General features: G+C 37.4%; 1 protein-coding gene across 2 annotated transcripts; it reads right to left on the bottom strand.

The window, feature by feature from the left end:
- Window positions 1-18,475: 18,475 nt before the first annotated feature.
- Window positions 18,476-22,157, bottom strand: LOC118830748 (E3 ubiquitin-protein ligase Topors-like). 2 transcript variants are annotated; one of them, XM_036737655.1, is made up of 2 exons: window positions 22,065-22,157; window positions 18,476-21,170 (listed from the first exon to the last, which is right to left on the bottom strand). In XM_036737655.1, the coding sequence occupies exon 2, from the start codon at window positions 21,085-21,087 to the stop codon at window positions 18,751-18,753; it is 2,337 nt and encodes a 778-aa protein (XP_036593550.1). In that variant the 5' UTR covers window positions 21,088-21,170; window positions 22,065-22,157; the 3' UTR covers window positions 18,476-18,750. The 2 variants fall into 2 exon arrangements, with proteins under 2 accessions (XP_036593550.1, XP_036593551.1); XM_036737656.1 differs by having other exon boundaries at window positions 18,660-21,167; window positions 22,065-22,151.
- Window positions 22,158-27,980: the final 5,823 nt, after the last annotated feature.

Raw genomic sequence — 27,980 nt, 5'->3', positions numbered from 1 at the left:
TGCAAATGCACAAAATATGGCTAACAATTAGGTTGAACTAATATTTCTAACATCCTCAAGTGGGTCTGTGATCTCATGATTTCAGAATTCCTTACCAGTAATAATCTATGCATTCCTGCTTAAACTGTGCCACTCTTCTCCATTGTTTTCCCCAAAAGTACATCCCAGAGGATCCCCCAAACTACTAGAGATCTTCCTTTATTTCTCAAGCTAGTGCAACCATGCAGGTGGAAGACTGGTTGTCTAGCCATCATCCCTCTTGTCAATCACTCTTCTCCAATGATTAGCCCATCTTTTTCTGTCATATGATTCCTCAGTGATTTTCTTTAGATTTTCTCCCCAGATATCCCCATTGGTTATCCATTGTAGCTTGCTCATACCTATAATATTCCACTCCATTGTTCTCTGTGTGATATATCTCTGTCTCTTTGGAGGCAGTGGTATACTACATCTTATTGACATATAACATAAAGAAACAAGTTTAGCTTCATGTCACGCTAATTTCAAGGAATAAGACTCATTACTGGATTATGGCTATGGGAGGCAATATATTCATCAAAATGAACAAAAAGTATAAAGTATTGGGGATCCATTTTATATTAAGAAGACATGTAAGTATAAGGAAATTCAGGAGCCATCAGAGAATAATAATAAGGGAAAGGACACTTTGGGGAAGTCGTCTGAATAAGGCTCAACAGAGGGAGAAGCAGACATAAGGCTGTCATGAAAATATACTAAAGACCATGTGGAGAGTGGAGAATTACACGGGGGATTTGGGAAACATCACAAGTCTGGCATGGAGACATGATTTAGTAGAGATGAGGGATTTCAGTTCTCTGGACATCTGTTGGAGTTTTATCTCTGCCCAAAGAACTATTGTTGATAAATGCATGACTTGTCTTATAAATAGTATTTAATAAAGATTTGTTGAATAAATGAATGATAGTTGAATACTTTGAAAAATAAAGAAATCCAAAAAGGAAACTGATCTCATTTTAACTGTAGGGAGACAGCAAGCTAGGTTTTTGCTGGCCAAAATGTCGCACCAAAGTAGCAGGTTGTACTATTTACAGATATACATGAGAATGTAGGCTAGGTAAATTGAGAATTGCCTTGCTTGCCAAGTGATCTTCAGAATCTTCCTAAGACAATTCAAATGGAAGCAGTTCAATTTTCTGGCATGGCACTTGTATGCTGTCCAGGTTTCACAGGCGTACACAGGTGAAGTCAGCATAACAACTCTGTTGACCTTTAGTTTTGTGGGCAGTATAATTCCTCTTCTCTCCCACACTTTGCTTCAGAACCTCTCAAACATGCATCTTGCTCTGGCAATGCACGCATCAGTCTCATCATCTATGTGGACATCCCTGGAAAGCATACTGCCGTAGTAAGTGAATTTACCCACAACATTCAAAATTTTGCCATTTACCTATAGATGGTGTGGTGCTCACTGGTGCAGGACCTGTTTTCTTGCTGACTGTCAAGCCAAAATTAGGACAAACAGTAGAGAGCTGATCCATATTTTTTTGCTTCTCAGTCTCAGAGGATACATTGAGTGTACAAAACCTGTGAATAAAAAATTGCAAATCAGCTTTCCCTCCACTTTTATCTTGGCTTACAAGTTAAACAGTTTACTATCAGTGCAGTAGCTGACCTTGATGCCATTTTCATCCTCATTGAAGGTGTCTGACAACATCACAGAAAACATCATGCTAAAAAGCATGGGAGTAAGCAGAGCTCACTGCTTTAGTTCACTGGTCACTGGGAAAGCATGAGAGTACTGTCCTTCATCCAGAACCCTTATAAAAGCATGCCATCATGAAACTGGCATAGAATACTGATGAACTTCTCTGGCCAACCAAACTTTATCATGATGTTCCATAAGCCCTCATGACTGACAATATCAAAGGCCATGGTCAGATCAAAGAAGATTGTGTATAGATCTCGGTTCTGTTTCTGTCATTTTTCCTGGAGTTGTTGGACGGCAAACACTGCATCGATCATTCCTCAGTCCTTCCTAAAGCTACACTGGCCCTCAGGTAGATGATTATCTTTCAGGTGAAGAATCAACCTATTAAGGAGGACTCTGAAAAGAATCTTAACAGAAATGACTAAGAGAGAGATTCCCCTGTGATTGTCACAGGACAACCTGTTTCCTTTTCCTTTACAGAGACGGACAGTGGAGGTATAGTTGATCTCCTGAAGGATAACGTTCTTGCCATATAATCCAGGTAATTTTAGTCAGCTGCTGTATGAACTGTGGACCCCCTACCTTGTAGATCTTTGAATCAGCATCAAGTGCTTTGCTATTCAAGAAAAGCCTGATGGTATTGAATACCTTTGCTTCAGTTGGAAGTTTGGCTAGAGCAGGATTGACTACAACCTGAGGCATAAGGTTAGTGGCTTCAGCTTTGGTTCATGACAGTCTCATGAGACTACTATTCAGCCCATCTCTCCAGAATCATTCCCTTATCATTGATCAATGTGGCTCCTTTGGCACTGAGTAGCTTGGATGCACCAGAGGTCTTTGGCTTATAAAAAGTCTTCAAGACATCATAGAAACACCATGGATTGTTACTGTTGACATAAAATTAAATTCCATTAGCCTTCTTACTGATCCAAGGATGCTGCATCTCTCTAAGCTTCACTTATACCTTACTTTTGATGGAGACAGAGAAGCTGTTTTGCATTCAAACCCTGGGGAGCTGTCATTTCTCATTTAGGAGCTTTTGAATTTCCCCATCATTTTCACAAACCAATCCTGATATTTGCAAGTGTTACCATCCAAATGAGCAAATGTGGTGCTGTACAGCAAGTCTCTGAAAGTTGCCTACTCCTTTTCTGCTCCACTGTTGCTGTATGCTGACTCAACTTTCCTTCCAGGTCAGCAATGAACCGCTCATCCATGGAGAAATGTTCTAATCTGTTGATGATGAATCTTCTGACAGTTGTTTTTCCTTAGACCAACCACTTTTGTCCAGCACTTTGTACCACACATCACATTATCAGTCTCATATTCTATCTCTTCCTACAATGACATAATCTATTAACATTTCAGTGCTTGCTGGGAGGGTGCATCCACAACATTTTATTGCATTTAGGTAAATGGAAGACAGTGTTGTGAGATACACAAGCTTTCAGTAGTAAGTGATTATTGCTGTTGCTTCTTCCAACTCTTTTCCTTCTAAGGATTCCCTGCCATGCCTGAGAGTCTGTGCGTACTCTGCATTAAAGTCATCCAGAATTACAAGCTTGTCCTCTTTCAGCACACTGGTGATTAAGGTCTTCGGGTCTTCATAAAATTTATCTTTGACCTCATCAGTTTTCATCACAGTGGGAATATATGCACTCATGATGGTGGTATGGCACTCCCCAAAAGTGACAATCACATTGTCATGAGCCTTCATTCACTCCTTTCGGGAGATATAAAAGTTTGTTGACTCGACTAGATCTGACTATGAAACCTACGTCAGCTTCCCAGCACTTCTCATCACAGTGACCACCTTAGAAAAGCGTATATCCAACTTCAGTAAACTGGCCTTCATTTACCAACCTTGTTTCACTCAGGGTTACTGTTCAGATGCGATACCTGCAGAATTTTTTTTTGAAACAAGAGCTGTACAATTCATTGCTGTCGTTTGTCTTTTGCTTTCTAAAAGGACCAATGACATCATGGGGTGATGTCTTGACTTGCAGATGAATTGGATTTAAGTGAGGCAGAGTTGCACAAAGCTGTCAGCTTCACTCCTTCTTCCAGAATTATCAAAGTCCAGTTACAGGACAAAAGTCAACCTGACTGGTGATGTCCTGGGATGCAGTGGATGACTTTGGCATCTTTGATATGCATTTTAATGTGCAATTAAAATAGAAAAATGGGCTGGGGTGAAATTGTGAAGGGCTATACACGTTAAACTAAGTAGCTAATATTTCGTCTTAGAGGCAATAGGGAGCTACAGAAAGATCATGAGCTGAGGGTGACTAGGTGAGACATAATTAAACACTCCTGTGACATGACATTTGTGTGGGAAGATGGATTGAAGAGAGTAAAGATGACAAGCTACCAGCCTTTAGAAAACTGCTATGGTATAATGAATAGAGAAATGGACACAGAATCAGGTAGACCTGAGTTCAAATGCAAGCTCTGACATTTAATATCTGGAAAAGCCACTTAAAACTCCCTGTACCTCAACTTCCTCACCTATAAAATGAAGGACTTGGACTACCTGACCTCATATTCCTTTTATACACATGCTCCTATATTTAAATTTTTATGTACTTCTCTGATTCTATTTCCCATCTCTAAAATGGGGATGAAAAATTGTATTTATTCCCTAGAGCTCTTATGAGGATTAAATGACATTATATATATGCATATATATATACACTCTATACACACGCATACATATATGTATATGTAAGCGTGTGTAGTGTTGTGTAAACTTTAAATCACTTGTCAGTAATTAAGATTATGATTGTCATCATCAACAATTCAGGCAAGAGGTGATAAGGGTCTGAATTAATTTGGTGTTCATGGGAATGAAGGGGACAGAGGTAAGCACTGTTGTGGAGGTAGAATGGGCAGAACTTGGCAACTTCAACATCCCTAAAGCTTCCTTTCCAATTGCACTGTTTCCCTCCTCCAGATCAACCTGACCCCAATTACTTTTAATTATTTTCTGTTGGGGAGTTCTAAGTATGTTGACTTAGTTAAAGCTGCTTTGAAGTAATGAGGGAAAAGTGCCCCTTATCTCCCTATTATAATACGGTACTGTGATAAATATGTCTCCATAGCCACTTGAAAGAGCTTCCTGAGGGGTTTTTGCCTGATAATTTAATTCTAGTGGAATATAAGCAGGCACTCATGCTGGGCTGTCTTAGACCTGTGGCCATCTGGAGGCCAGAGGCTAAGGAGTATAGCAACACCTCAGCTATTAGCTCCCTGAATAACACTTTCATGGGTGACAGTTTTATTGAACTGTGGGAGAGAAGGAGGAGTTCAAAGACTCACTTTGATATAGTCTTTCAGTAGTACATTTTTAAATAAAACTTAAAACAAAAACAAATTTCTTTTGAATTTCATTGAGGCTGGCCAGTTGTACTTGTTTGTACATGAAGTGTTTTACTGGCAAAGTTCTGGAAAGACACAAAGCCACTCAGGCCACACTGTAACATGGTTTACACTTCCCATGAACTCTCTCCAATAAACACTTCATTTAAATTTAATAAAGCAGTTAATAAAGCCATAAAGGTTAATTACTAGTTGAGAAAAAAAATATGACTTCACTTTGGTAAGCATGTGAGAAATGAATCGACTTGCTTTTGCAGTTAACCCCAGATGATACAGGCAATAAAACTAGATTATGATTTTAACATATTAATTCTCAAAAGATAGAATGGTAACCTTCTGAAATATGTGATCTATCACTAATCTATTTGACATGGCTCCAGACAGCACTAATCAAGATTAAATCACTTCGTCATAAATGTGGATGTGATCTATCACTGGAAATGAGATGGCTGCAATTTTTCATTGAGGTGAGAGCATAAACACCTCACTGAAAGATGAAAATTTGGGTAGAGGAAATTGAGGGGGTCAATTAATCTATGTTCCGACACTGACAAAATAAATGAGTTCTAACTTTCCTTGATGATTTTGTCAGAAGCTAATCCTTATCTATGTTCTTAACTCAAAGTTCCTATCTAATGTTATAATTCAACTTTTCTCAAAAATCATGGAATCCCAGCATTGTAAGGAACCTCGGAAGTCATCTAGTTCTATCCATAAGTGAATCAAAATCCCCTCTCCAAAGGGATCTCTGGCAAGTAATCATTCATCTTCCTGTTGAGGACCTTTAAAGAAGTCATGACCTCCAGAGGCAGCCCATTACACTTTTGCATAGTTTTGTTAGGGAATTTTATTTATATTGAGTATAAAACGCTCTTACTCCAAACTCTGCTTATTACTCCTAACTCTTCCGTCCACACATAAACAGATCAAATCTTCTCTTCCACATGATGACCTTTCAAATAATTGATGTTCAAGTTATCTCTTCTCTGGACTAAATACCACTAGTTATTTCAGTTGACCTAAGAGCCTCTTCACTACTCTCATCTCCCTCCTTCAGCCATGCTATAGCTTAATAATGCTTCCTAATATGTGGAACTGAGAAAATAATGAAGTTAAATATGTACTTCTTATTCTGTTTTTGGAACAAGACAGAAGTACCTACATTCTTTGTCACTCTTACAAACAGACCTCAGATATAAAGGGTCTGCTTATTTCATCCAGTTCCATGTTTACTCCCTAAAAACAATGAAAACTCTTCTGAGTTTTTCATCTGAGCTGTCCTTATGCTGGCTAGTGTCGAAGAAATGTGTTTGATAACTTCTGTTTTGTCAAGTGACCTTTTACATGTATTTACCCTGAAAGAAAGAGTAATACGTATGAGAGACTAGGTCCAGTTATCATTTCCTATCCTCTAATCAAATTGACATTTCAGACTACAAATAGGTCACTGGTGAATTTATTTAGTGTCAATCAATTAGGTCCCTGCTACCTGATCACCCTGGGAGAATTGATTAAATCTATGAGCAACCACTACCTTTACCCTTATTAAACTTCTTGAGAAAAAAGCTCCTTGAGAGCAGGGACTTTCTTTTTCCTTTCTTTGTAATCCAATGCTTAGCACAATGCCTGGCACATAGTGGATGCTTAATAAATTTCTACTGACTAGCTCAAGTAGACCTGAGAAATAGTGGATCTGCAGAGGTCCCATGAGGGTAATGCCTCCCCTAATGCCCATCTTGAATGTGGTAGATGTATATGCCTCTCTATTTCTGTTTTTTCCTTTCTTTTCCAAGACCATCTTAATGGCCACATGCACAGATTACCTTTTAAAACAATTGCAACAATTCCCAAGAAGTGCCCTGTAAATGATTGCTGCAGTTTCAGCACAAAGTGAGGAAATCCATGAAAAGGATTTAGTCCCCTGCTGTTTTTGTTTGGCTGTATCAGCAGTTTAGCTATCACTTAAAGGTCTCAGCAGCTTAGATCAATTGATCAACAAATATAGAATCACAGAATGTCAGAGCTGGCAGGAACCTTAGAAATCATCTATTTTAATTCCCTCCTAGGATCCTAGATTTAGAGCTGAAGGGATCCACACGACCCAAACTCCCTCATTTTACAGAGGAACTGGAACATAGGGAGGCAAAATGACTTGCCTAAGGCCACACAGGTAATAAGTGGAAGATTAAGGATCTGAACCCAGGTCTTCTGACACCAATCCAGCACACTGGTCACAGTACAATGCTATCTTATTTGCTAAGATGAGGACACTGAGATTTAAAGCATGAAAGGGACCTGTCAAAGATTATCCTGTTGTTTAACTAGAGTATTTTGGAGTAGAAATGGAAAGAAAAGGGCAGAAGAGATATTAAGAAGAAAGAATAGTTGTGATTTGGTGCCTAATCGAAGATGTAGTACAATAGAGTAGAGCTGATTGTAGAGTTCTCAACCTGTATGACTGAGCTTGCCTCAGCAACAGGAAGAAGGAAGGAAGGAAGGAAGGGATGGAGGCAGGAAGGAAGAAAGGAAGGAAAGAAGGAAGGAAGGAAGGAAGGAGGGAGGGAAGGAAGTAAGGAGGGAAGGAAAGAAGGAAGGAAGGAAGGAAGGAAGGAAGGAAGGAAGGAAGGAAGGAAGGAAGGAAGGAAGGGGGGAAGAAAGGAGGAAGGAAGGGAGGGAGGAATTGATTTTGCCTTCAGTGAGGTTACATTCTCATGGGGGTGTCCATACACAAAATAGAAAGTGATAGGGTGCAGGTACCTGATGGAAAAACATGCTTTTGAAGTCTGGAAAGTCAAGATCTTAGAATCTTCTCACTCAAGAGTGGTAGGAGAATTAGGTCCTTGACAGCAAGTATCACATGTCTTGCTTATTAACAAAAGCTCAAAAAGTACAATGCAGGTTACTAAACATTTACTAAGTCCCTTACTCTTGCAATTCAGTTTGTGAAGCACAGAGTAAATAGAAGTAATAGTTGATACTTATAAAGCATTTTCATGTTTATATTACAAAGTACTCTACATATATTATCTCATTTAGTCTTTCCAATAGTCCAGAGAGGTAGGTACAATAGACATTATTATCTTCATTTTACTGATGAGGAAATCAAAGCTTATAAAAATAAGATGAATTGTCTATAGGTCTTTTGCCTATGAATGGTCTTTGGAATTAATTAGAATGTGCAAGACATGAAGACATAAGCACAAATCAAAGTTATTATAGCATGGCTAGTCAAAAGAGTGCTAAACTTGGATAAAAGAGATCTGCCATTTACATTTCACTTCACTGATCCACAATGACCTCTTTGCTCCAATGGAGATTATAATATGTATACTACCCACCTCACTAAGATATCTAGAGGATAATAAGAATATGTGTGTAAAACATTTCACAAGCCATAAAGCCCTATATAAATGTCAGCTATTTATTAATACCCATACTTAATAGAAGATGGGCAGTGGATGGGAAACTTTGGAAGACCAAGATCCAAGTCTTTCCTCTGGTCCATGCTAGCAAGGTGACCATTAGTCTAACCCCTTACCCCCTCTGTGCTTTAGGCAATTAGACTCTAAATTACAGATGAGTTGACAATCCGTGTTGATCGAGTAAATTTCTGCACTGATAGTTCCATACAGCAATGAAATCATAGGTTCAGAAGAGTAAAAGTGGCTAGAATTTAATACAAACTCCTACCATCTAAAAATGTCTCAGACTTTCTGTCATATTACTTATTCTTTCTTGTTCATTTCATATTTAAGTTGCACCACATGGAGTTTGTCAATTACCCAAGATGCCCCGGAGTCTCAAGGTCATGACAGAAAAGACAGTTTGGATTTCCTGGCTCCAGGACCTGTCTACAGGTCCATTCATTACAACATTCTTAAAGGGAAAAATGTGTGTACCGAAGCATATATTGAAAATCAGTCACCTGCTTGCTCCCAGCTGGCACAGATGAGCCCCATCTGTATTGAAAGGGCAATTCAGGGTGAACATGTAAATGATAAATTGTCTTCCCCTCCTTTTAAATAAAAATGACTCCTTAGTATATTATCTTTTATAGTTAGTTATATTAACACCCTGGTTTAGAAATTCATAACACTATCAGTCAAAAGAGGAGGAACTAGGTTAACAATTAAGAACAAGGAAGACACCCGTGTTAGATTTGAAAAAAAATTCCTTAAAGATGGAGCATGCTCAGTTAATTCCAAACATACCTGCATCACATTGCTCTCAAATACAACAAATTTCTCTGGAACTTCAAAGGATCATAAAATTAAAAATTCCCTTAGAGGTCACATAATCCAATTGCTATTGGGCAGAATATAATAATACTTCCCCTAGCTGCAGAAAAGAAGATGCAGTCTTGCCCTTGAAAGATGTTGTACTGAGTAGGAGAGTAGCTCATGAGGAGAAAAGCACTGACTATGGAATAGGGAATGAAGAGAGACTGGGGAAAGAAAGACAAGGTACCACTTGAGACTGAAGGAGGAGTAGGAATTCAGTAAAGAGGATGAAAATATGGATAAAGAAAAGCAGAAGACAAGGAAGGTAAGGATGAAATTAGAGTAAGAACACGTCCTTATTTATATATATGTATAATTGATCGAAGACTGGATCTGGGGTCAGAAAGACCAGAGTGCAAATTCTGCCTCAGACACTTGCTAGCTGTGTGACCCTGGGCAATTCACATAAGTTCTTTCTGCCTCTGTATCATCTGTAAAATGGGGATAATAATAGCAACTATATCCCATGGAAACTTTGAGGATAAAATGAGATAATATTTCTTCAGACAGAAGGAGTATTTTGCTCAGATTTCCACAAATAATATTAACAGATTCAAAAATGGTTTAGGCAAAACTGTGAGTGACATAGCTTCCAGAAATAAAGAGACGACGGTTCCAATGTAATTCTCTCTGATAACACTATAGATAATGCTATAATACACTACTATTGTGTTCAGTTATGGTCACCATTTTTAAGATAGACATTGATGAGCTGGAAGGCAACCAGAATGGTAAAGGGTCTCATTTAATGTTAGGATACTTAAAGGAATTTGGGATAATTAGCTTGGAGAAGTGAAGGCTGGGGGAGGGACTTAAGAAATGACAACTGTCTTCAAGTATACGAAAAGCTTTTTTTTGGAAGAGGGATAATCAGACTTGTTCTCTTGGACCAGAGGACAGAACAAAGAACAGAAGATGATATATTTCTTAAAAGGTAAATTTAAGCTTGATATTGAAGTGGGGGTTTCCTAAGAATTAAAGGTATTTGGTGAAATCACCTTCCGCTTCCTGGAGATCTTTAAAAAGACATAATAGGAAAATTTGTTTGGTGTGTCATATCGGGGATTCTTGTTCAGGTATGCATTGCACTACATAATTGCTGCACTCACTTTTAACTCTGAAATTCTGTTATTCTATGAATGATAAGAGCCACAATTTACTATTAGGAGAAACTGTAATGGGTCAGACTTTTACAATTAGTACTTAGGATAATCATACTCTTTCTCAGGGGACACAACACTCAAATCCTTGGTGACAGATTATTGGTTTATATGGACTTGGTTCTGACCTCTTATAACAGTCCCTGTATTCTTATTTCTTTACTTTTGATTAGAGGTCAATTATCTGCGTGGGAATGAGGGCTACATAGAGTGAAATAATAAAATTCCAGCTTTGCTACTCACTATTTAGGTGACCTTGGGCAACCACTTAAACTTGATTGCCTTCCACTTACTTTCTTTCTTTTCTTCATTCATTTTCTTCATTCTTCTCTTCTTCCCAGCACTCAACCTCACTTATACCCTATCTTTCTTAACTTAACCTAATCTAATATTGCATTTTCTATCCTCTTATCCTTAAAATAATTGATTCAATGGTCAGGAGCTGTTCTCCCACTCAAAATGATTACCCCTTCCCCCAATCTGCTCTCCTTTCTATTACCCCCACTCTTCTATCCCCTTCCCCCCTATTTTCCTGTAGGCAAGTTAGATTTCTATACCCAGTTGAGTGTGTATGTTATTCTTTCCTTCAGCCAAATCTAATGAGACTAAGGTTCACTCATTTCCTCTCACCTCCTCCCTTTTCCCCTCCACTGTAAAAGCTTTTTCTTGCCTCTTTTATGTGAGATAATTTACTCCATTCTACCTCCCCCTTTTCTTTTCTCCCAGTGCATTCCTCCATCACCCTTTAATTTTACTTTTTAAATATCATCCCTTCATATTCAACTCACTCTGTGCCTTCTGTCTCTATATATTCCCTCCAACTACCCTAATACTAAGAAAGGTCTCATGAGTTACAAATATCATCTTTCAATGTAGGAATGTAAACAGTTCAACTTTGATAAGTCTTTTATTATTTCTCTTTCCTGTTAACCTTTCATGCTTCTCTTGAGTCTTGCATCTGAGAGTCAAATTTTCTATTCAGCTCTGGTCTTTTCATCAAGAATGCTTGAAAGTCCTCTATTTCATTGAATATCCATTTTTCCCTGAAGGAATATACTCAGTTTTGCTGGGTAGGTGATTTTTGGTTTTAATCCTAGCTCCTTTGACCCCTGGAATATCATATTCCAAGCCCTCTGATCCCTTAATGTGGAAGTTGCTGAATCTCATGTTATCCTGATTGTGTTTCCACAATACTTGAGATGTTTCTTTCTGGCTGCTTTAATATTTTCTCCCTGACCTGGGAACTCTGGAATTTGGCTATAATATTCCTGGCAGTTTTCCTTTGGGGATCTCTTTCAGGTAATGATTGGTGGATTCTTTCAATTTCTATTTTACCCTCTTGTTCTAGAATATCTGGGCAATCTTCCTTGATAATTTCTTTAAAAATGATTTCTAGGTTCTTTTTTGGTCATGGCTTTCAGGTAGTACAATAATTTTTAAATTATCTTTCCTGGATCTATTTTCCAGGTTTTTCCAATGAAATATTTCACATTGTCTTCTATTTTTGTCATTCTTTTGATTTTGTTTTGTAATTTCTTGATTTCTTATAAAGTCATTAGTTTCCATTTGCTCCATATTTTCTTAGTGAGATTTTTCACCTCCTTTTCCATTTGGCCATTTCTGCTTTTTAAGAAATTCTTCTCCTCATTGGCTTTTTGGACTTTTTTTACCATGTGGCCTAGTCTGTTTTTTGAGTTGTTATTTTCTTCAGTATTTTGGGGTATCTCCTTTAACAAGTTGTTGGCTCATTTTTCATGCTTTTCTTGCATCACTCTCATTTCTCTTCCCAATTTTTCCTCTACTTCTCTTACTTGATTTTCAAAATCCTTTTTGAGCTCTTCCTTGGCCTGAGATAAATTCATATTTTTCCTGAAGACTTTGGATGTAGGAACTTTGATTTTGTTGTTTTCTTCTGGTTGTATGTTTTGATCTTCCTTGTCAACAAAGTAAGATTCTATAGTCTGAGTTTCTTTTCCTCTACTCATTTTCCTAGTCAATTACATGACTTTTTAACTCTTTGTTAAAGTAGGACTTTGCTTCCAGTGTGTAGTGTGTACTGTCCCAAGCTTCAGGGGTTTTGTGCAGCTATTTTCAGAGATACTTCTAGGGACCTGTAAGTTTTCAGTTCTTCTAAGGTGGTATGATCTAAGGAGAGGTGTTTGCTCCTCTCCTGGTCTGTGCTCTGATCTGTGAGTGACCACAAACATTCTTTTCTGCCCTGGAATTGTGAGGAGAGTTCCCTCTCCACTGCTGCTGCAATCTCTGTTATGCCAGTGCTCCTCCTTCTCCAGGACTGCAACCCAGATCCAAGCATGAGCAAAGCAACAGAGTCCTGCCTCAGTGCCAACAAAGAGATCCCTATAATTTCTTTCTGATCGGTTTTGTGATCCCCTTGTGGTCTGTGTCCTAAGAACTTTGGAAGTAGCAGCCATATCTGCTGCCTCTGGGCTGCTCTGGGGCCAGAGCTGGTCTGTGCTCCTTTCTCACTCAACTATGACAGATCTTTTGTGTTCGTGGGTTGAAAAATCTGGAAACCACCTAAGCTGACAGTTATTCAGTCCCCTGAGGCCTGCTCCAGATTTGCTGGGGCCCCAGTATGTACTGGACTGAGCTCCTTTCCCAGACAAGTGCAACAGTCCTTTCCTGTAGATCATCCAGGTTGTCTTGGGCTGGAAATTTGTTTCATTCTGTCTTTTTGTAGGTTCTGCTGCTCTAGAATTTGTTTAGATTCATTTTTACAGGTTTTTGGAGGGGTTTGGGGGAGAGCTCAAGTGATCCCTGCTTTTACTCCACCAACCTGGTTCCACCCCCTAAGCAGAATTTTTAAGATTGTTTTTGCAGAAAGAAATATGGCCCACCAGATTCTACATTTTAAGACTGACTGGTTTTTTGTCTCAATATTGAGAGGGGAAAGGGAACTAAATTGAATTCCAACTTATATAATACAACCCACCAAAATTTTAATTGCACTATTCTGGAAGGAGTTAATTAATTAAGAAAGATGCTAGTGCACTGAGAACTTTATTGAAACTCTGGAGAATCCCTTTTTAAGACTCATGTTGAGAGGACTGACATCCAGCACACCAGAGTGAATCAGGTTATGCCAGAGTATAATTAGGAAGGCACAATTAGATCTATAATACAAAAAATTTTGTTGAATTTTGACATATTATATAAGAAATGCCCCTGGTCTACGGATTCTTATAATTAGCTTTGAAGTCAGAGGGCCCTCCTACAAAATCTTCACTTTTTACTATCACCTCATAGAAACTTTTATTAAAATTAAATATAATTAAAATGAAAGGTTGATAACCTACAAACATAATTCTTCCCCTTGGCTTTCAACTGAAGGAATCTTTAACTAGTTCAGAGTAACTTCTTTGAAGGAGAAATATTTGAAAATGCTATTTCTTTAATATCTATCTTTGCAAATGCTTAAAGACTACTGGGCCTTGGCCCATTTCTAGGTTACATTAGGTTTTGCTACTGTTTGCATGAAAACACCTATATTTTTACTTTTGATCATGTCATTGCATGGCTTTTAGTAGTAATTATGCTGTTTTTCCTCCTAGAGTCAAGTGCATGCCTGAGAGAGAGTATATCAAATATCTTCTTATAGTCCTATTTCTGGAGAAGTGATCTTTGAGAAAGAAAGCCTCTTTCAGTAGTCCAGTTTAAAAAATACAAATCCCTTGGGGAGGGATCACAACTTAAACCACATCAGCTGACAATTTATCCTAATATTAGCTGGGATTGCTTGATAGTCATCTGAAAGCAATAATGCAGAACAACATAGAGATAGAGTTGAGGGTATCAGGAACTAAGAAAGAGGCTAGTATGGTGTTATGGCAATTAAGGTGAGACTTTTTTTTTCTCTTTTGGAATGCTGAGGTAATCAACTACATTTGATGAGTCTTGCCTTTCTTTTTTTAAAAAACTTTTTTCTCATTATTTATTTATTTAATATTTTTAGTTTTCAGCATTAATTTTCACAAGAGTTTGAATTACAAATTTTCTCCCCATTTCTACCCTCCCCCCCACTCCAAGATGGCATATATTCTGATTGCCCCATTCCCCAGTCAGCCCTCCCTTCTGTCACCCCACTCCCCCTATCCCCTTTTCCCTTACTTTCTTGTAGGGCAAGATAGATTTCTATGCCCCATTGTCTATATATATTATGTCCTAGTTGCATGCAAAAACTTTTTTTTGAACATCTTCTTTTAAAACTTAGAGTTCCAAATTCTCTCCCCTCTTCCCTCCCCACCCACCCTCCCTAAGAAGGCAAGGAATTTAACATAGGCCATGTGTGTAGCATTATGCAAAACCCTTCCACAATACACATGTTATGAAAAACTAACTCTATTTTGCTCCTTCCTATCCTATCCCCCTTTATCCAATTTTCTCCCTTGACCCTGTCCCTTTTCAAAAGTGTTTGCTTTTGATAACCTCCTCTCCCTATCTGCCCTCCCTTCTATCATTCCCCCTTTTATATCTCCTTCCTCCTTCTTTCCTGTTGGGTAAGATACCCAATTGAGTGTGTATGTTATTCCCTCCTCAGGTCAAATTTGATGAGAACACGATTCACTCATTCCCCCTCACCTGCCCCCTCTTCCCTCCCAACAGAACTGCCTTTTCTTGCCACTTTTATGTGAGATAATTTACCCCATTCTATCTCTCCCCTTCTCCCTCTCTCAATATATTCCTCTCTCATCCCTTAATTTCATTTTGTTTTTAGGTATCACCCCTTCATATTCAATTCATTCTCTGCCCTCTGTCTATGTATATGTATAGGTGATTCTTGGTTTTAATCCTAGCTCCACTGACCTCTGAAATATCATATTCCAAGCCCTTCAATCCCTTAATGTAGAAGCTGCTAGATCTTATATTATTCTGATTATGTTTCCACAGTCCTCAAATTGTTTCTCTCTGGCTGCTTGCAGTATTTTCTCCTTGATCTGGGAGCAATGGAATTTGGCAACAATATTCCTAGGAGTTTTCTTTTTGGGATTTTTTTCAGGAGGTGATGGTTAGATTCTTTCAATTTCTATTTTACCCTCTGACTCTTGATAATTTCTTGAAAGATGATATCTAGGCTCTTTTTTTGATCGTGGCTTTCAGGTAGTCCAATAATTTTTTAGTTATCTCTCCTCTATCTATTTTCCAGGTCAGTTTTTTTTCCAATGAGATATTTCACATTGTCTTCCACTTTTTCATTCCTTTGGTTCTGTTTTATAATATCTTGATTTCTCATAAAGTCACTAGCTTCCACTTGCTCCAATCTAATTTTTAAGGTAGTATTTTCTTCGGTGGTCTTTTGGACCTCCTTTTCCATTTGGCTAATTCTGCCTTTCAAGGCATTCTTCTCCTCATTGGCTTTTTGGAGCTCTTTTGCCATTTGAGTTAGTCTATTTTTTTAAGGTGTTGTTTTCTTCAGTATTTTTTTGGGTCTCCTTTAGCAAGTCATTGACTTGTTTTTCATGGTTTTCTCGCATCACTCTCATTTCTCTTCCCATTTTTTTCCTCTACTTCTCTAACTTGCTTTTCCAACTCTTTTTTGAGCTCTCCCATGATCTGAGACCAGTTCATGTTTTTCTTGGAGGCTTTTGATGTAGGCTCTTTGACTTTGTTGACTTCTTCTGGCTGCATGTTTTGGTCTTCTTTCTCCCCAAAGAAAGATTACAAAGTCTGAGTCTGAATCAGTCTGTTTTCGCTCCCCGGCCATGTTCCCAGCCAACTACTTGACACTTGAGTTTTTTTTGTCAGGGTATGACTGCTTGTAGAGTAGAGAGTACTTTGTTCCAAGCTTGAGGGGCTGTGCTGTTGTTTTCAGAGCTATTTCTACACAGCAAGCTCTGCCACACCAGCCCTCCTCCTCCTCCAAGTACTGCCAACCCGGACTCAGATCTTAAGCAGGCTCTGCACTCCCACTCTGATCTGCCACTTAATTCCTCCCACCAGGTGGGCCTGGGGCAGAAGCAACTGCAGCTGTAGTTCTGTAGCTGTACTTCCTCTGCTGCCCCCGAGGCTGTGGCTGAACCTGCGAACTCCTTTCACTCTGTCCTCCGCAGTTTTTCCCCCTAACCTTCTCTGTTGCCTTTGGTGTTTGTTGGTTGAGAAGTCTGGTAACTGCCACAGCTCACTGATTCAGGGTGCTAGGGCCTGTTCCACCTGGCTCCCAGTCTGTTTGGTCCAGGCTGAGCCCCACACTGGGCTCTGCTCCGCCCCACTCCCAGCTCCATGTGCAGTAGACCTTCTCTCTGCTATTTCATGGGTTCTGCAATTCTAGAATTTGTTCACAGCCATTTTTTATTGGTAGTTGGAGGGTCCCGGGGGAGGTGACCAAGGTGAGTCCCTGCTTTCCAGCCACCATCTTGGCTCTGCCCCCCTGAGTCTTGCCTTTCAAATATAAAGGCAAGCAAAGTGAACTTTTTGTTGTCTTTGTTTTAGAGTGCTTCTCAGCACTAAGGAATCTTTGATTGAATTGAGAGTCTTAGATGACCTGCTTAGTCAAGAGAAGGTCTAGTTCACATGAGTTTGAATCGCATGGCTGTGATGCCCTTTGACCCTGAAGAAGCATTTAGGTCATGTGGGTTTGAGTCAATGGTTGTGACACCTTTTAACCCTGAGACCGTGTATATATAAGATCTGAGGTTGGCGTTTTTCCTTTGAGGGGCACCCTCATTGAAAGTGTTGGTGATGAGACTCTGGGTAGCCATTGAAGCAGCCCCTTTGGCTTTGAAAAACCCAGATGTTGGTGCTTCTCTGGTAACTATGTATCGATATGTTAGACAGATAGCTAGAAGCCTGTCTGCTGGTTTGTGTTACTGGCTGTGTTTATGTAATTTCTGCTTGTAATTTCTCTTTGTATTCTCTCTGAAGTTCAGGGCACTGGCTTTTCCCCTTGAACCAAGTGAATGACATATGTATGTTTAATTAAAGTGAGATTGTTAAAAAGCAGAGTGCTGGTAGCCCTACTGTGTGTTGGTGTTGTTGGCCTTACACAGCCACAGCAACTGCCAGCAACCATGTTGTTACATATTGAACACCCAAGAACACCAAGAAAAAGTTTCCACTATTTCACAAAGTAGGTCAGGTCTGATGTGAAAACAACAGTTGGACGTGGTCAACTTCCTTGGGCACATTTGATAAATCAGAAGCCATCATTTTATATCTCTTTCAGAGAAAGTAAAACTACTGGCATGTGCCTCTCCTTACAAATGTCAAGGCAGTTTATTTTGCTGGGTCCTTAATCATGTCCTTAAAAAGTAACAATATGATTCAGTAGGCACATTCTTTCTGAGACCTAAAAGACCATTTAGTATAGAAATGCTACATTTGAAGGGAGTTTGTTAAATGATGCACCTTGGCTTAGTGGATCTAATGCTTTCCTTAGACTTAGGAAGACAGAGGTTCAAATCTTGTCTCTGATAACTATTAGAAGTAATGTCATTGAAACTACCTGAACTTTGAGTAAGATGGAGATGAGATAATTTGTGAAAAAAAAAGAAATGATATATCTATAAAAGCATTTTCCAAAAATTAAAGTTCTATATGTATCATCAATCAAAATAAAGATAATGATGATGACGATGATGAGACCCAAAAGAATAAAAGCACTTCTAAATATAACAAGTAAACCATTATTGCTCAGGATCAAATATACCCTTAACAATAAGCTTTATCTTCTACCTCCCTCATAAGATCTATCCATCTCACTAGCTTGTGAGAAAAATCACTTCATAAATTTTAAAATACTATATAAATGTGAATTAATATTCTCATGATCACTATCCCTTTGGTTTTTCTTTTTTTTTCCCACTCCACAGGGGTTCAGATAGTCCTGGTACAAAATGCTATCTTGCTATTATCCTAACCATAATCATCACCATCACCACTACGACAATCATACACTTCTCATACCTTATGATATAGATGACCATTATTATTATTATTATGCTAAGCCATATAATTACAATTCTTATTTTAATAAGCATATACAATTCTTCTTGCTTTATTTCCTCTGGTTTTCTATTTGGCTGGTTAATATTCTTATTAATCAAAGTAAAAGGCTCAGCCAATATATATTGTTTAATCCTCTAAGAATGGTTTAACCAATTTAGAATTTAAGTATATCACACATTTTAAGGGTCATTTTAAAATAAGCACATGTTATGTATTTTTTATTCTTTTAACTAAATAAAATGGGCTTAATTCCAATGACAAAATGATGTAGTAAGTCCCTTCAGTCATTCTTACTCTGTTGGTTAATACGTTCTCTTTCTAAGAACGGTTTGTTCTCATAGATTCTGCTACCAAAATAATCTTTGCCTTCAACTTTCTGGTCACATTTTTCATGTATCTTTTTAATACAACCCATGGCATCTTTGAAAGCTTGGGATATACGGTTGAAAAATTGTTTAGGGAGCCCCATTCTGTAACAGGATGTAGACTGCTGTATTTGGTGCATCTTAACTGGAGCAGGCAATGAGTTAGGTATTGTTTTGTTATTTTCCTTCTCTGAACATTGGCATTTGAATCTTCTTTTCTTACCCATCTTTTCATGGTGTGATGAGATACTTCCTACACGCACTGTTCCTGACCTCCTCATGCACTGACAGTTTGGTCTGTGAGTCTCAGGATGGAGGCAGATGCTGGGGCTTTTCACTCTAAAAGCTTTTTCTCTGTTGCAAAGATTTTGGTCTGTACCCCTAGCACTAATAAACTCTCTTGGGTTAGCTAGAACAACCCTCCTTAAAGATAGGTAATCTCCTTTATCATCTTCCTGAACTTCACAGCATATGGTTAATAAAGGTTCACTTGTATAGCTTCTTCTCAGGCCCCTATCACTGTGATCTCTACTTCTTGATCTTCTCTTTTTAGGGCGATGGGACGAACATGATTTGTCCTCACTGCTTTGAGGTAGCCTTTGTTTAAAACAATTCTTATAGTCCCTGATCTGTGTACCTTTCAGCCTTCTGTAGGGGTGTGAACTTAGTTCTCCATCTTGGCAGGATAGCTGACACTTCAATGTCTCCTTCCTGAAGGCCTGATTTCTCTGGCCTTTCTGAATGGGCCTTCTATGAGAATAGACTTTCTCTGAATTGCAACTCCAAGTTTGGTCTTTCATTTGGGATGAGTTTCCAGATAAGGGTGGTTGTGTTTCCTTCATCATGGGTGGGCTTCTTTGAAAGATTTTATCAAGGGAATCTGGATTTTTGTTTTTTTCTGATTCTTTCTCCTGGGTTTTCATTGGCTGACTAAGGGCCAACAATTTTTTTTCTCTTGGGCTAGAATTTGAGGCAGATGAAATATCAGATACAGAGTAATTAGCTTTATTATCTCCTAAACACTTGTCCTGTTCAAGCTGAAGCTTCCTCTCTTCTGTATTTCCTTCAGAAGTATATTTCTTGCTGTCAGATGGTGGTTCTAGCAATCTTATGGAATCCTCACCCAATGATTTAAGATGAGCAATGTGGGTGCAACTCTGTGATGAAGTCACATCTTTGCTGTCTCCTGACTCTGACATAGTTGGGGTCCTAAGGTGATGTTTATTTCTGGTCCTATCAAGATCTTCTAGATTTCCTTCAGGTGATATAGAAGATGAATCAGATGTCATGTTATGCTTTGAGCTTGAGTGAGGCAACGCTCCTTTATTCCATGAGTCATGAATGGTTTTGGCCATCTCTGAATAATTTTCCAATGCTGGTAAAGCCCATTTGTTATTAGTAGGTGAGATAGTGAATAGATTTCCTCTTCCATTTGAAGGAGAAGGACACTCATAAATGGCTCGCTGGTCATACGTTTTCATGCTAAAAGGTGATCGAGCAAAACTTATGAACTCATGTAAGAAATGTTCATTGTATTGCAAGAGATAGGGTCCCAAGATTTCAGAAAAAGTCTGACTGTCTAGATCATACTCTGTCATATTTTGGAGGATGATTGTGAGGATATTTTTTGCTGTGTATCCATAGTCACCAAAAATAGCTATCAGCTCACGTTTCAGCCATGGGATTAATCGCTGTAGACATTTTGGGTTTCTCAGGAAGTAATCTGCTGAAATGTGCCTATGGAATCCACCACCCTTGACATATAACACCCGAAGACCAGAAAAATAAAGAGCTCTTCTGAATTTAATGACCACCTCTTCCTTAAAGTATCCTGAAGACACTTCATGGGGATGATCTTGCTTGTTCCCAGAAAACTGTTTCAGTAGTTCTTGGACAGCTTGGTATCTCTGAGGATTGACCTGACTAGAGGCATCATCAGACAATGCACTGTCCTCAGAGCCAGGCTGACAGCTTGGAAAAGAATCAATATAACTGGCATTCTCTTCAGGCAGTACTAGAATGTCATTCCCTGAAAGATACAATTCTTGCTTCTTGGTGTCATGCCCAAATCTAGAAGATTGGGAGAAAGAATGGCAACTTTGTCCACAGAGGAGACATCTGACTTTCTTTGCAAATTTTTCGTGAGGACAGTCACTAAAGAACCTGTGTGAGTAGGGATTCAAATCAGCCCCATTCTGAGTTCCATTTAAGTAGATGGGACATTGACAAATAGGTAAAGGTCCTAATGGCATTGTCCTTCAAAAAATCCTGCATCCAGTCCTCTGTAAGAATGACTGCTCGGTGGCTTCTTTTCACTTGTTAAGGCCAGGATCTACTGAAAGCAACCAAAAGAAATTTATGTAACACATAATGTATTTCCCAAGTACATTTGAAGGAAATAAGAAAAAAAAAGATTTACCAAATTCGAAGCAATAAACTAAGCTCTAAAATTATATTATGGAATATTTTAACCTGCTACATACTCTATCTGAACATAAAGTACATTAATAAGAGTTGGTGAGTATCTTTCATAAAGGCTTCCCAACACTTATCACTGTAGAACCGGTTATATTTCTTTAGTTTCATAGATTCTTAGCAATCGAAAGGACCTTAGAAGGCCATCCAGATCTATCCTCCTAACTGACTTTTGAATTCTCTCTTCAACATTCTGTGACTGTTGGCCAGTTTGCCTTTGCTTGATTGCTACTAGTGACCAAAACAAACAAACAGAAAAAACAACTGTCTCACAAAGCAGTTCAAACAATTCTACTCTAGATGGTAGAAAAGTTTCCCTGGTTTATAATGAACCAAAATCTGACTCCCTAAAACTTCAACACATCGATCTTACTTGCCTCTGGAGCAGCACACAATAGTTATTTCTCTATGTAACAATCCTTCAGATACTTGAAGACAGCTACCATGTCCTTCTCATCCCTGTCTTCAATAAATCAAACATCTCTATTTCCTTTTATAACATTGTCTCTAATTCTGATAGCATATTAAATGTTTGGATAAAATGTTTTTGAAATCGCATTTAATCTGTAAATAATTCACATTGAAAGACATATTAAGCTAACTAATAAAATAGGTTCTGAATCTTTTATCTTTTCCCAACCTTCCCTGTCTCTATTTCTAGAACATATTTAATTACTATCATCTGTTAAAATGTTGTTCCTTCTCAGCCTTCTATCACAGAGCAAAGGGATAAAGCAAATGTTTTAAAATTTACCAGGATCCTGAAAGTATATACACTCATGTAAGTCTAAGCTGCTGAAGCAGTTAGGTTGTGTTGGTTCCTACAACTCATGTCTTCCATAGCGATGGAATCTAGAACATGTCACATGCTGGAGTCTTCTCCCTAGAGAGAGAAACTTAATTCCTGATGTATTGCCCTCAAACTTAACATGCCCTACTAAAGTGCTTCTTAGCTTTAGACTATAAAAGTTCAAAATTAAATGATCCTTTTTGATGGCTGATACTATCTGATTACATTTTAAAAATCTGCCACTGTTAATGTATTTATCTGGGTCTGCATAATATTTTTGTTATGGATAATGGAATATACCAGAGAAAGTTGTTGTTTTTGTTGTTATTATTATCGTTGAGTCCTTTTCAGTCATGTCTGACTGTCTGTGACCCCATCTGGGATTTTCTGGGAAAAGATACTGGACTTATTTTCCATTTCTTTCTCTAACACATTTTATAGATGAGGAACTGAGGTAAATAGGGTTAAGTGACTTGCACAGGGTCACACAGCTAGTAAGCATCTGCCTAGATGCCTACCGCCAAAGAAAGTATAAAAGAGTATTTGAGATCCAGAGAAGTAAGGCAATTATAGCATATGCATCTTCGGTGAAAATAAAGGAAATGAGAAATGTAACCTGAGCTTGGATCAAAACATCTTTCAAATCTATAATGGAATGAAAGTGATAATTCCCAATAAGGCCTCAGAAATGCTATTAAAAATTCTCCACAATCTAAGTCTAGCCCATTTTTCCTATTATGGTAACTAAATGGTTACTAGTTGCTATGGCAGCTAGGAAGTTTAATTTCTGGTACTTGGAAATGGGCATGTGTAAAACTCTGATGTTGTATGTCATTGATTTATGAGAGTTAACAACAAGACAGTTGATGACTCTTCCTTCTCCTCCCCCCATAATCAATCAGTTGTCATCTTGTCATCTTTCCTATTTAATATGTTGCAAAACTTTTCACTGTAAGTAGAGAGCATAGTTGTGGCTCTGCTTGAAATATTATTTTTCCTTAGAATACTTTGGTTTCCTTCAAAAATTACCACAAACACCATCCATGTAGTCTTTCCTCATCCTTCCAGTTGTTGGCATGCTGTCCCTGAAAAATGCTTTTATATTATTTTGTACATATTTAAATATGTATATGTTATCTTTCCCACCTAGAAAGTAAATTCCTTGAGGGATGAGGCTATTTCTTTTTGTATCCTCAGTGCCTAGAATACCTGGCACTAGTAGAGGCTTAACAATTGCTTGTTTATTGAAAATTTGATAGTCCAGGGTCCTTAACCATCATTTCTTGCCTAGAGTATTATACTGACTCCTTAATTAGTCTCTCTACTTCTAGTCTCTTCCCTTTCTAAATGTTTGCTGTTGTTTTGTTTTGTTTTCCTCCTAGAAGCTCCAAATTAATATTTCTAAAACACAGGTCTAATCATGTCCTACTCCTGAGCAGAAATCTTTTATGGTTCCATATCATCTCTATTTTAAAATACAAATTTTTAGCCTGGTATTTAAAGCTCGCTTTAATCTAACATTCCCCTACCTTTCCAGACTTATTTCTTTATTAACTTCAGTCTATTTTTCAATCAAACTGAGCCAACTAGATGTTCCCTGTCATTGACACTCTATTTCCCAACACTGTGTTTTTGTATAGGTTGTTCCCGATTCCTGGGATATATTCTCCGCTCCCACTCCACCTCTGCCTTTCGGAATTCTTAGTTGTTTTGCCTCTTTGAAAAAAATTCTATTTTATCTTCAGTTCCATTTTCCCCTTTTTTCTCTCCTCCCAATCATTGAGGAGGTGAAGAAAGCAAAGCCCATTACAAATATGTATGGTCATACAAAAAAAAATTAGCCATGTCCAAAAAAATTTAAAAATGAGGAAACAAATAAACAAAACCACAAAAAAATCTCAATTTACACTTCGAGTCCATCATTTCTCTATGTAGAGATGGATAGCATGCTTCCTCATAAATGTTTTGGAATTGCAGTGTCATTGTATTGATCAGAGTTCCTAAGTCTTTCAAAGTTGACTATCTTTACAAAATTGTTATTATTGAATATGTTTTTTTTTCTCCTGGCTGTGTTCACTTTATTTTTTTTGCACCAGTTCATACAAATTTTCCCAGCTTTTTCTGAAACCTACCCATCACCATTTCTTACAGCATAATAGTATTTGATTGCTTTCGTATACCATAACTTTTTAGCCATTCCCCAATTGATGGGCATCTCCTCAGCTTCCAATCATTTGCCACAACATGTTTTTACATGGGCTCTTTCCCTTTTTGTTTGATTGCCTTAGGGTATAGACCTGGTAGTGGTATTACTGAGTCAAAAAATATGTATAATTTAATACCTTTATGGATATAGTTTCAAATTGATTTCCAAAATGTTTAAACCATTTCACAGCTCCATGCACAGTTCATTAGCATACCCATTTTCCCAAAACCCTTCCAGAATTTTCATTTTACCTTTTTGTCAAATTAACCAATCTGATGGTTTTGAGGTTTCTGATGGTTTCATTTTTTTAAGTTGGCTCTCTAGAGTTCTCAAAATAAACCATCACATATGCTAAAAATTTTTTTTAAAGTTTTGTTTCCTCTTTGCCTATCCACATTCCTTTAATTTTGTTTTTTTCTCTTTTTATTATTATTATTACTATAGTCAGCATATTTGCTACAAGATTGAACAGCAATGATGGTACCATATATCCATGTTTCACTCAATCTTACTGAAAAGTCTTCAAGCTTATGCCCATTACAGATAATGTTGGCTCTTGGTTTTAGATAGATAGTAGTTATAATTTTAAGGAAAGTTTAATTTATTCCTGTTTTTAATAGGAATGGGTGTTATATGTTGTCAAAAGTTATTCTTAATCAATTGAAATAATCATTATTTTGGTTGTCTTGTCATGGTCAACATGGTCAAATATGTTTATAGCTGGTGTGTTATCTCATTGTTGTCGCATTTAATGAAATTATGGATTGTTTGTATGACATTCTATATGACTCACTCGTTCTTTAATATTGTTAACTTCTGATTAATTTTTAATATTTTCTCCAAAGGTATTTTATTGAATGTAATTTAATTAATTGCATTATGCTCAGAGATATTTCTGCCTTTCTTCGTCTTTGTGAGGGTTATGTCCTAAAAGGTAGTAAATTTTGGGGAAGGTGCCACACACTGATGATAGATAGGTATAATTTCTATTCTTATTCAGTTTTCTCCAAATGTCTAGCATATTTAACTTTTCTAAAATTCTATCTGTTAATTTCTTTATTTATTTTATGGTCAGACTTACCTAGATCTGAGAAGGAGTAAATTTAGGTCCCTAAATTTGTTACATTTTTACTATTTTTTATCTCTCACTTAAATTTTCTGTTAAGAATTTAGATGCTATGCTACTTGGTGCACACGTCTTTAGTTTTGATATTAATTCATTGTCTGTGAAATGTTTTAGCAAAATGTAATTTCCCTGTTTATCTCTTTTAATTAGGCATATTTTTGCTTATTGTTACCAGTGATTCATACTGAAGTTAGTTCTTCATAAAGCAAAGTAGATGGTCCTAATACATCAAAATAATTTAAAATGCTTTTATCATTTCTGTCTGATAAAAGACTTAACTTCATTGGTTGAATTTTATTTTTAGCAACACTCCTAGGAAGAACACTATATTATTATTTTTATTAAATGAGATGTCTTTAAGCTTATCTGCCTTAATCAAATCTTCAACTTACTTGAGATTGATATTTTCTAGCTCAATATTTCTATTTTCCAAAGCTTGGATGGTACATTCCATTAATTTTTCTACTTTCTGAATGTTAATTTATCATGACTACAATACAGTTGAAAGTGATGAAAATTCTTCAAGAATGTCGATTTTTAAATCGAGGTCTTGAAAGAAATTAATATCAAATAATATCTTTTCCAAATCAGAAAAGGAAGAAGAAAAATGCATATATGATGCAGGATATGCTCACTATACAGGAAAAGAAGCTCATAAACAACATGGCTCACACCCCTATACCAGGATCTGAGCAATTTTAATAATTTCAATTCCAAGTTTTTTACAGTTTGTAGCTCAGTTTGATTTTTATTAGATTTATAATAAAATACATTTTATCCAGAAATATTTAAAATAATTAACTTGCTTTATTTCAGATATTTAATTGTAAAATGATATTTGCAATCAATTATTTAAGTACTGAATGATAATTTTAGGATATTTTTTCCAACAATTTTGTAGTTACTCCAGAATTCTTTCCCAGCATTAGATTAGCACCATCAGAACAAAACGCAATTAAATTTGTTTCCAATATTCATTATTGAAGTCAAAATCATTTTAAAAGCAACCAATAACACCTGCTGCAGGAGTTGATTTAACTGTGTATTAGCTGTGTTTAACAACTGGCTCACAAAATTCCAGAAATTTTAACAACTGGCTTTCAAGAGCTAGCTCCAGGACACGGTTATGTATCTTCCCACTCTCCATTTAGCTCATGACAAACCTTTTGGGTTAATGGGCATGGTCTTTGAGGAATTACCAAGGCAGGACTGGAAGCCACGTGTTCCGGAACAAAAGTCAACCTTCTATCCATTATGTCATGTTTCCTCTCAAATTTTACACACACACACACACACACACACACACACACACACACACCACACACACATATATATATATATATATATATATATATATACACCCCACACACATGTACACACACAGATGTGTGTGTACATGTGTGCGCGTGTGTGTATGAATATCATATATTTCAGAGATCTGATTTCTTCCATTTCATTACCTTCACCAACACAAATTGCAACACTTTTTTGGCTTAGTTTTTGAGAATTGGCTTGGATAAAAAAATATCCTCCCCTGAAATCAATCTAATGCTTATTCTCCCAAAATTAACTGGGCTAGTCTGTCACTGGCTCATCACGGAGGTCTTTTTAAGTCAGTAAGACTACCCCATGCTTTTGCTTCATTGGCAGAGCCTTTGAGAATACAGGGTTACCTCTATGTCATGATATAAACGAGTCCTTTAACACTCTAAAGCACTGTGCACACATAACTGATCATTCTTCCGTCTTTTGTAGTCTTTCTCTGCCTGGTATGACAAAGGAACATATTGACAGAAGGGAATTCGATTAGTGAGAACAAACTCCTATAAGGATGAAACACTTCAATTACACTGATTGGCGATGCCAGGAGATAAGGGGTAATATAAAATACACTAAAATAGTCATAAGCTAATTAGAATTAAAAGGTGACATAGTCATTTATGAGTGATGACAACGAGGAAGCCTACTTTGGATGTCACTCTACTCATAAATTACCCTTCAGCCTACCCCTAGGATTCAAATAATTTTGTTCTGAACTTGGGCAGTAGGCACTACATGAATGAATTTGATCTCTATATCTTCAAAATTCCTTTGAATAATCTATGGTAATTTTTTCCTAAGAAACAGAATGAAACTAAGTTACTATCTCATGGAGGCATCCAGGTGGTAATTGAAATTATTCAGAATATTTCAATCATATGATCAATATCCAATTCTATGGGCAGCTTTGTACTTATTTTGTAACTCTTTTTTTTCCCTTTTAAATCTCAAAATCCTTTGCCAGATGACAAATATTAAGCAGATTCCAGAGTTCTGGGAAAGAAAAATCACTAGTGAAAAATCATTCCTCTATTTTTTTCTCGGAAGAGAAGGGGTAGGAGTGAGGATCAGGAATAAGCAAGGAAGGAGTGAGATTTAAAGTGTCCTCTCCATAATAGCGACTCAAATTTTTATAGCGCTTTATGGCTGACAGATTTGGATATGGAGACCAACATCTCAGGCTCTTATCCTTTCTCAGCTGCATGACCTTGAGCAAATGATTTATTCT

Source organism: Trichosurus vulpecula, chromosome 9 (assembly GCF_011100635.1).
Source record: "Trichosurus vulpecula isolate mTriVul1 chromosome 9, mTriVul1.pri, whole genome shotgun sequence".
NCBI lineage: Eukaryota > Metazoa > Chordata > Mammalia > Diprotodontia > Phalangeridae > Trichosurus > Trichosurus vulpecula.
The sequence above is the reverse complement of the archived record's forward strand: the minus strand, read 5'-3'. Positions and strand labels throughout refer to the sequence as shown.

What these genes read in the sequence shown, in the direction of transcription:
- LOC118830748 (XM_036737655.1), bottom strand. Translation starts at nt 21,087, where the DNA reads ATGCCATTAGGACCTTTACCTATTTGTCAATGTCCCATCTACTTAAAT.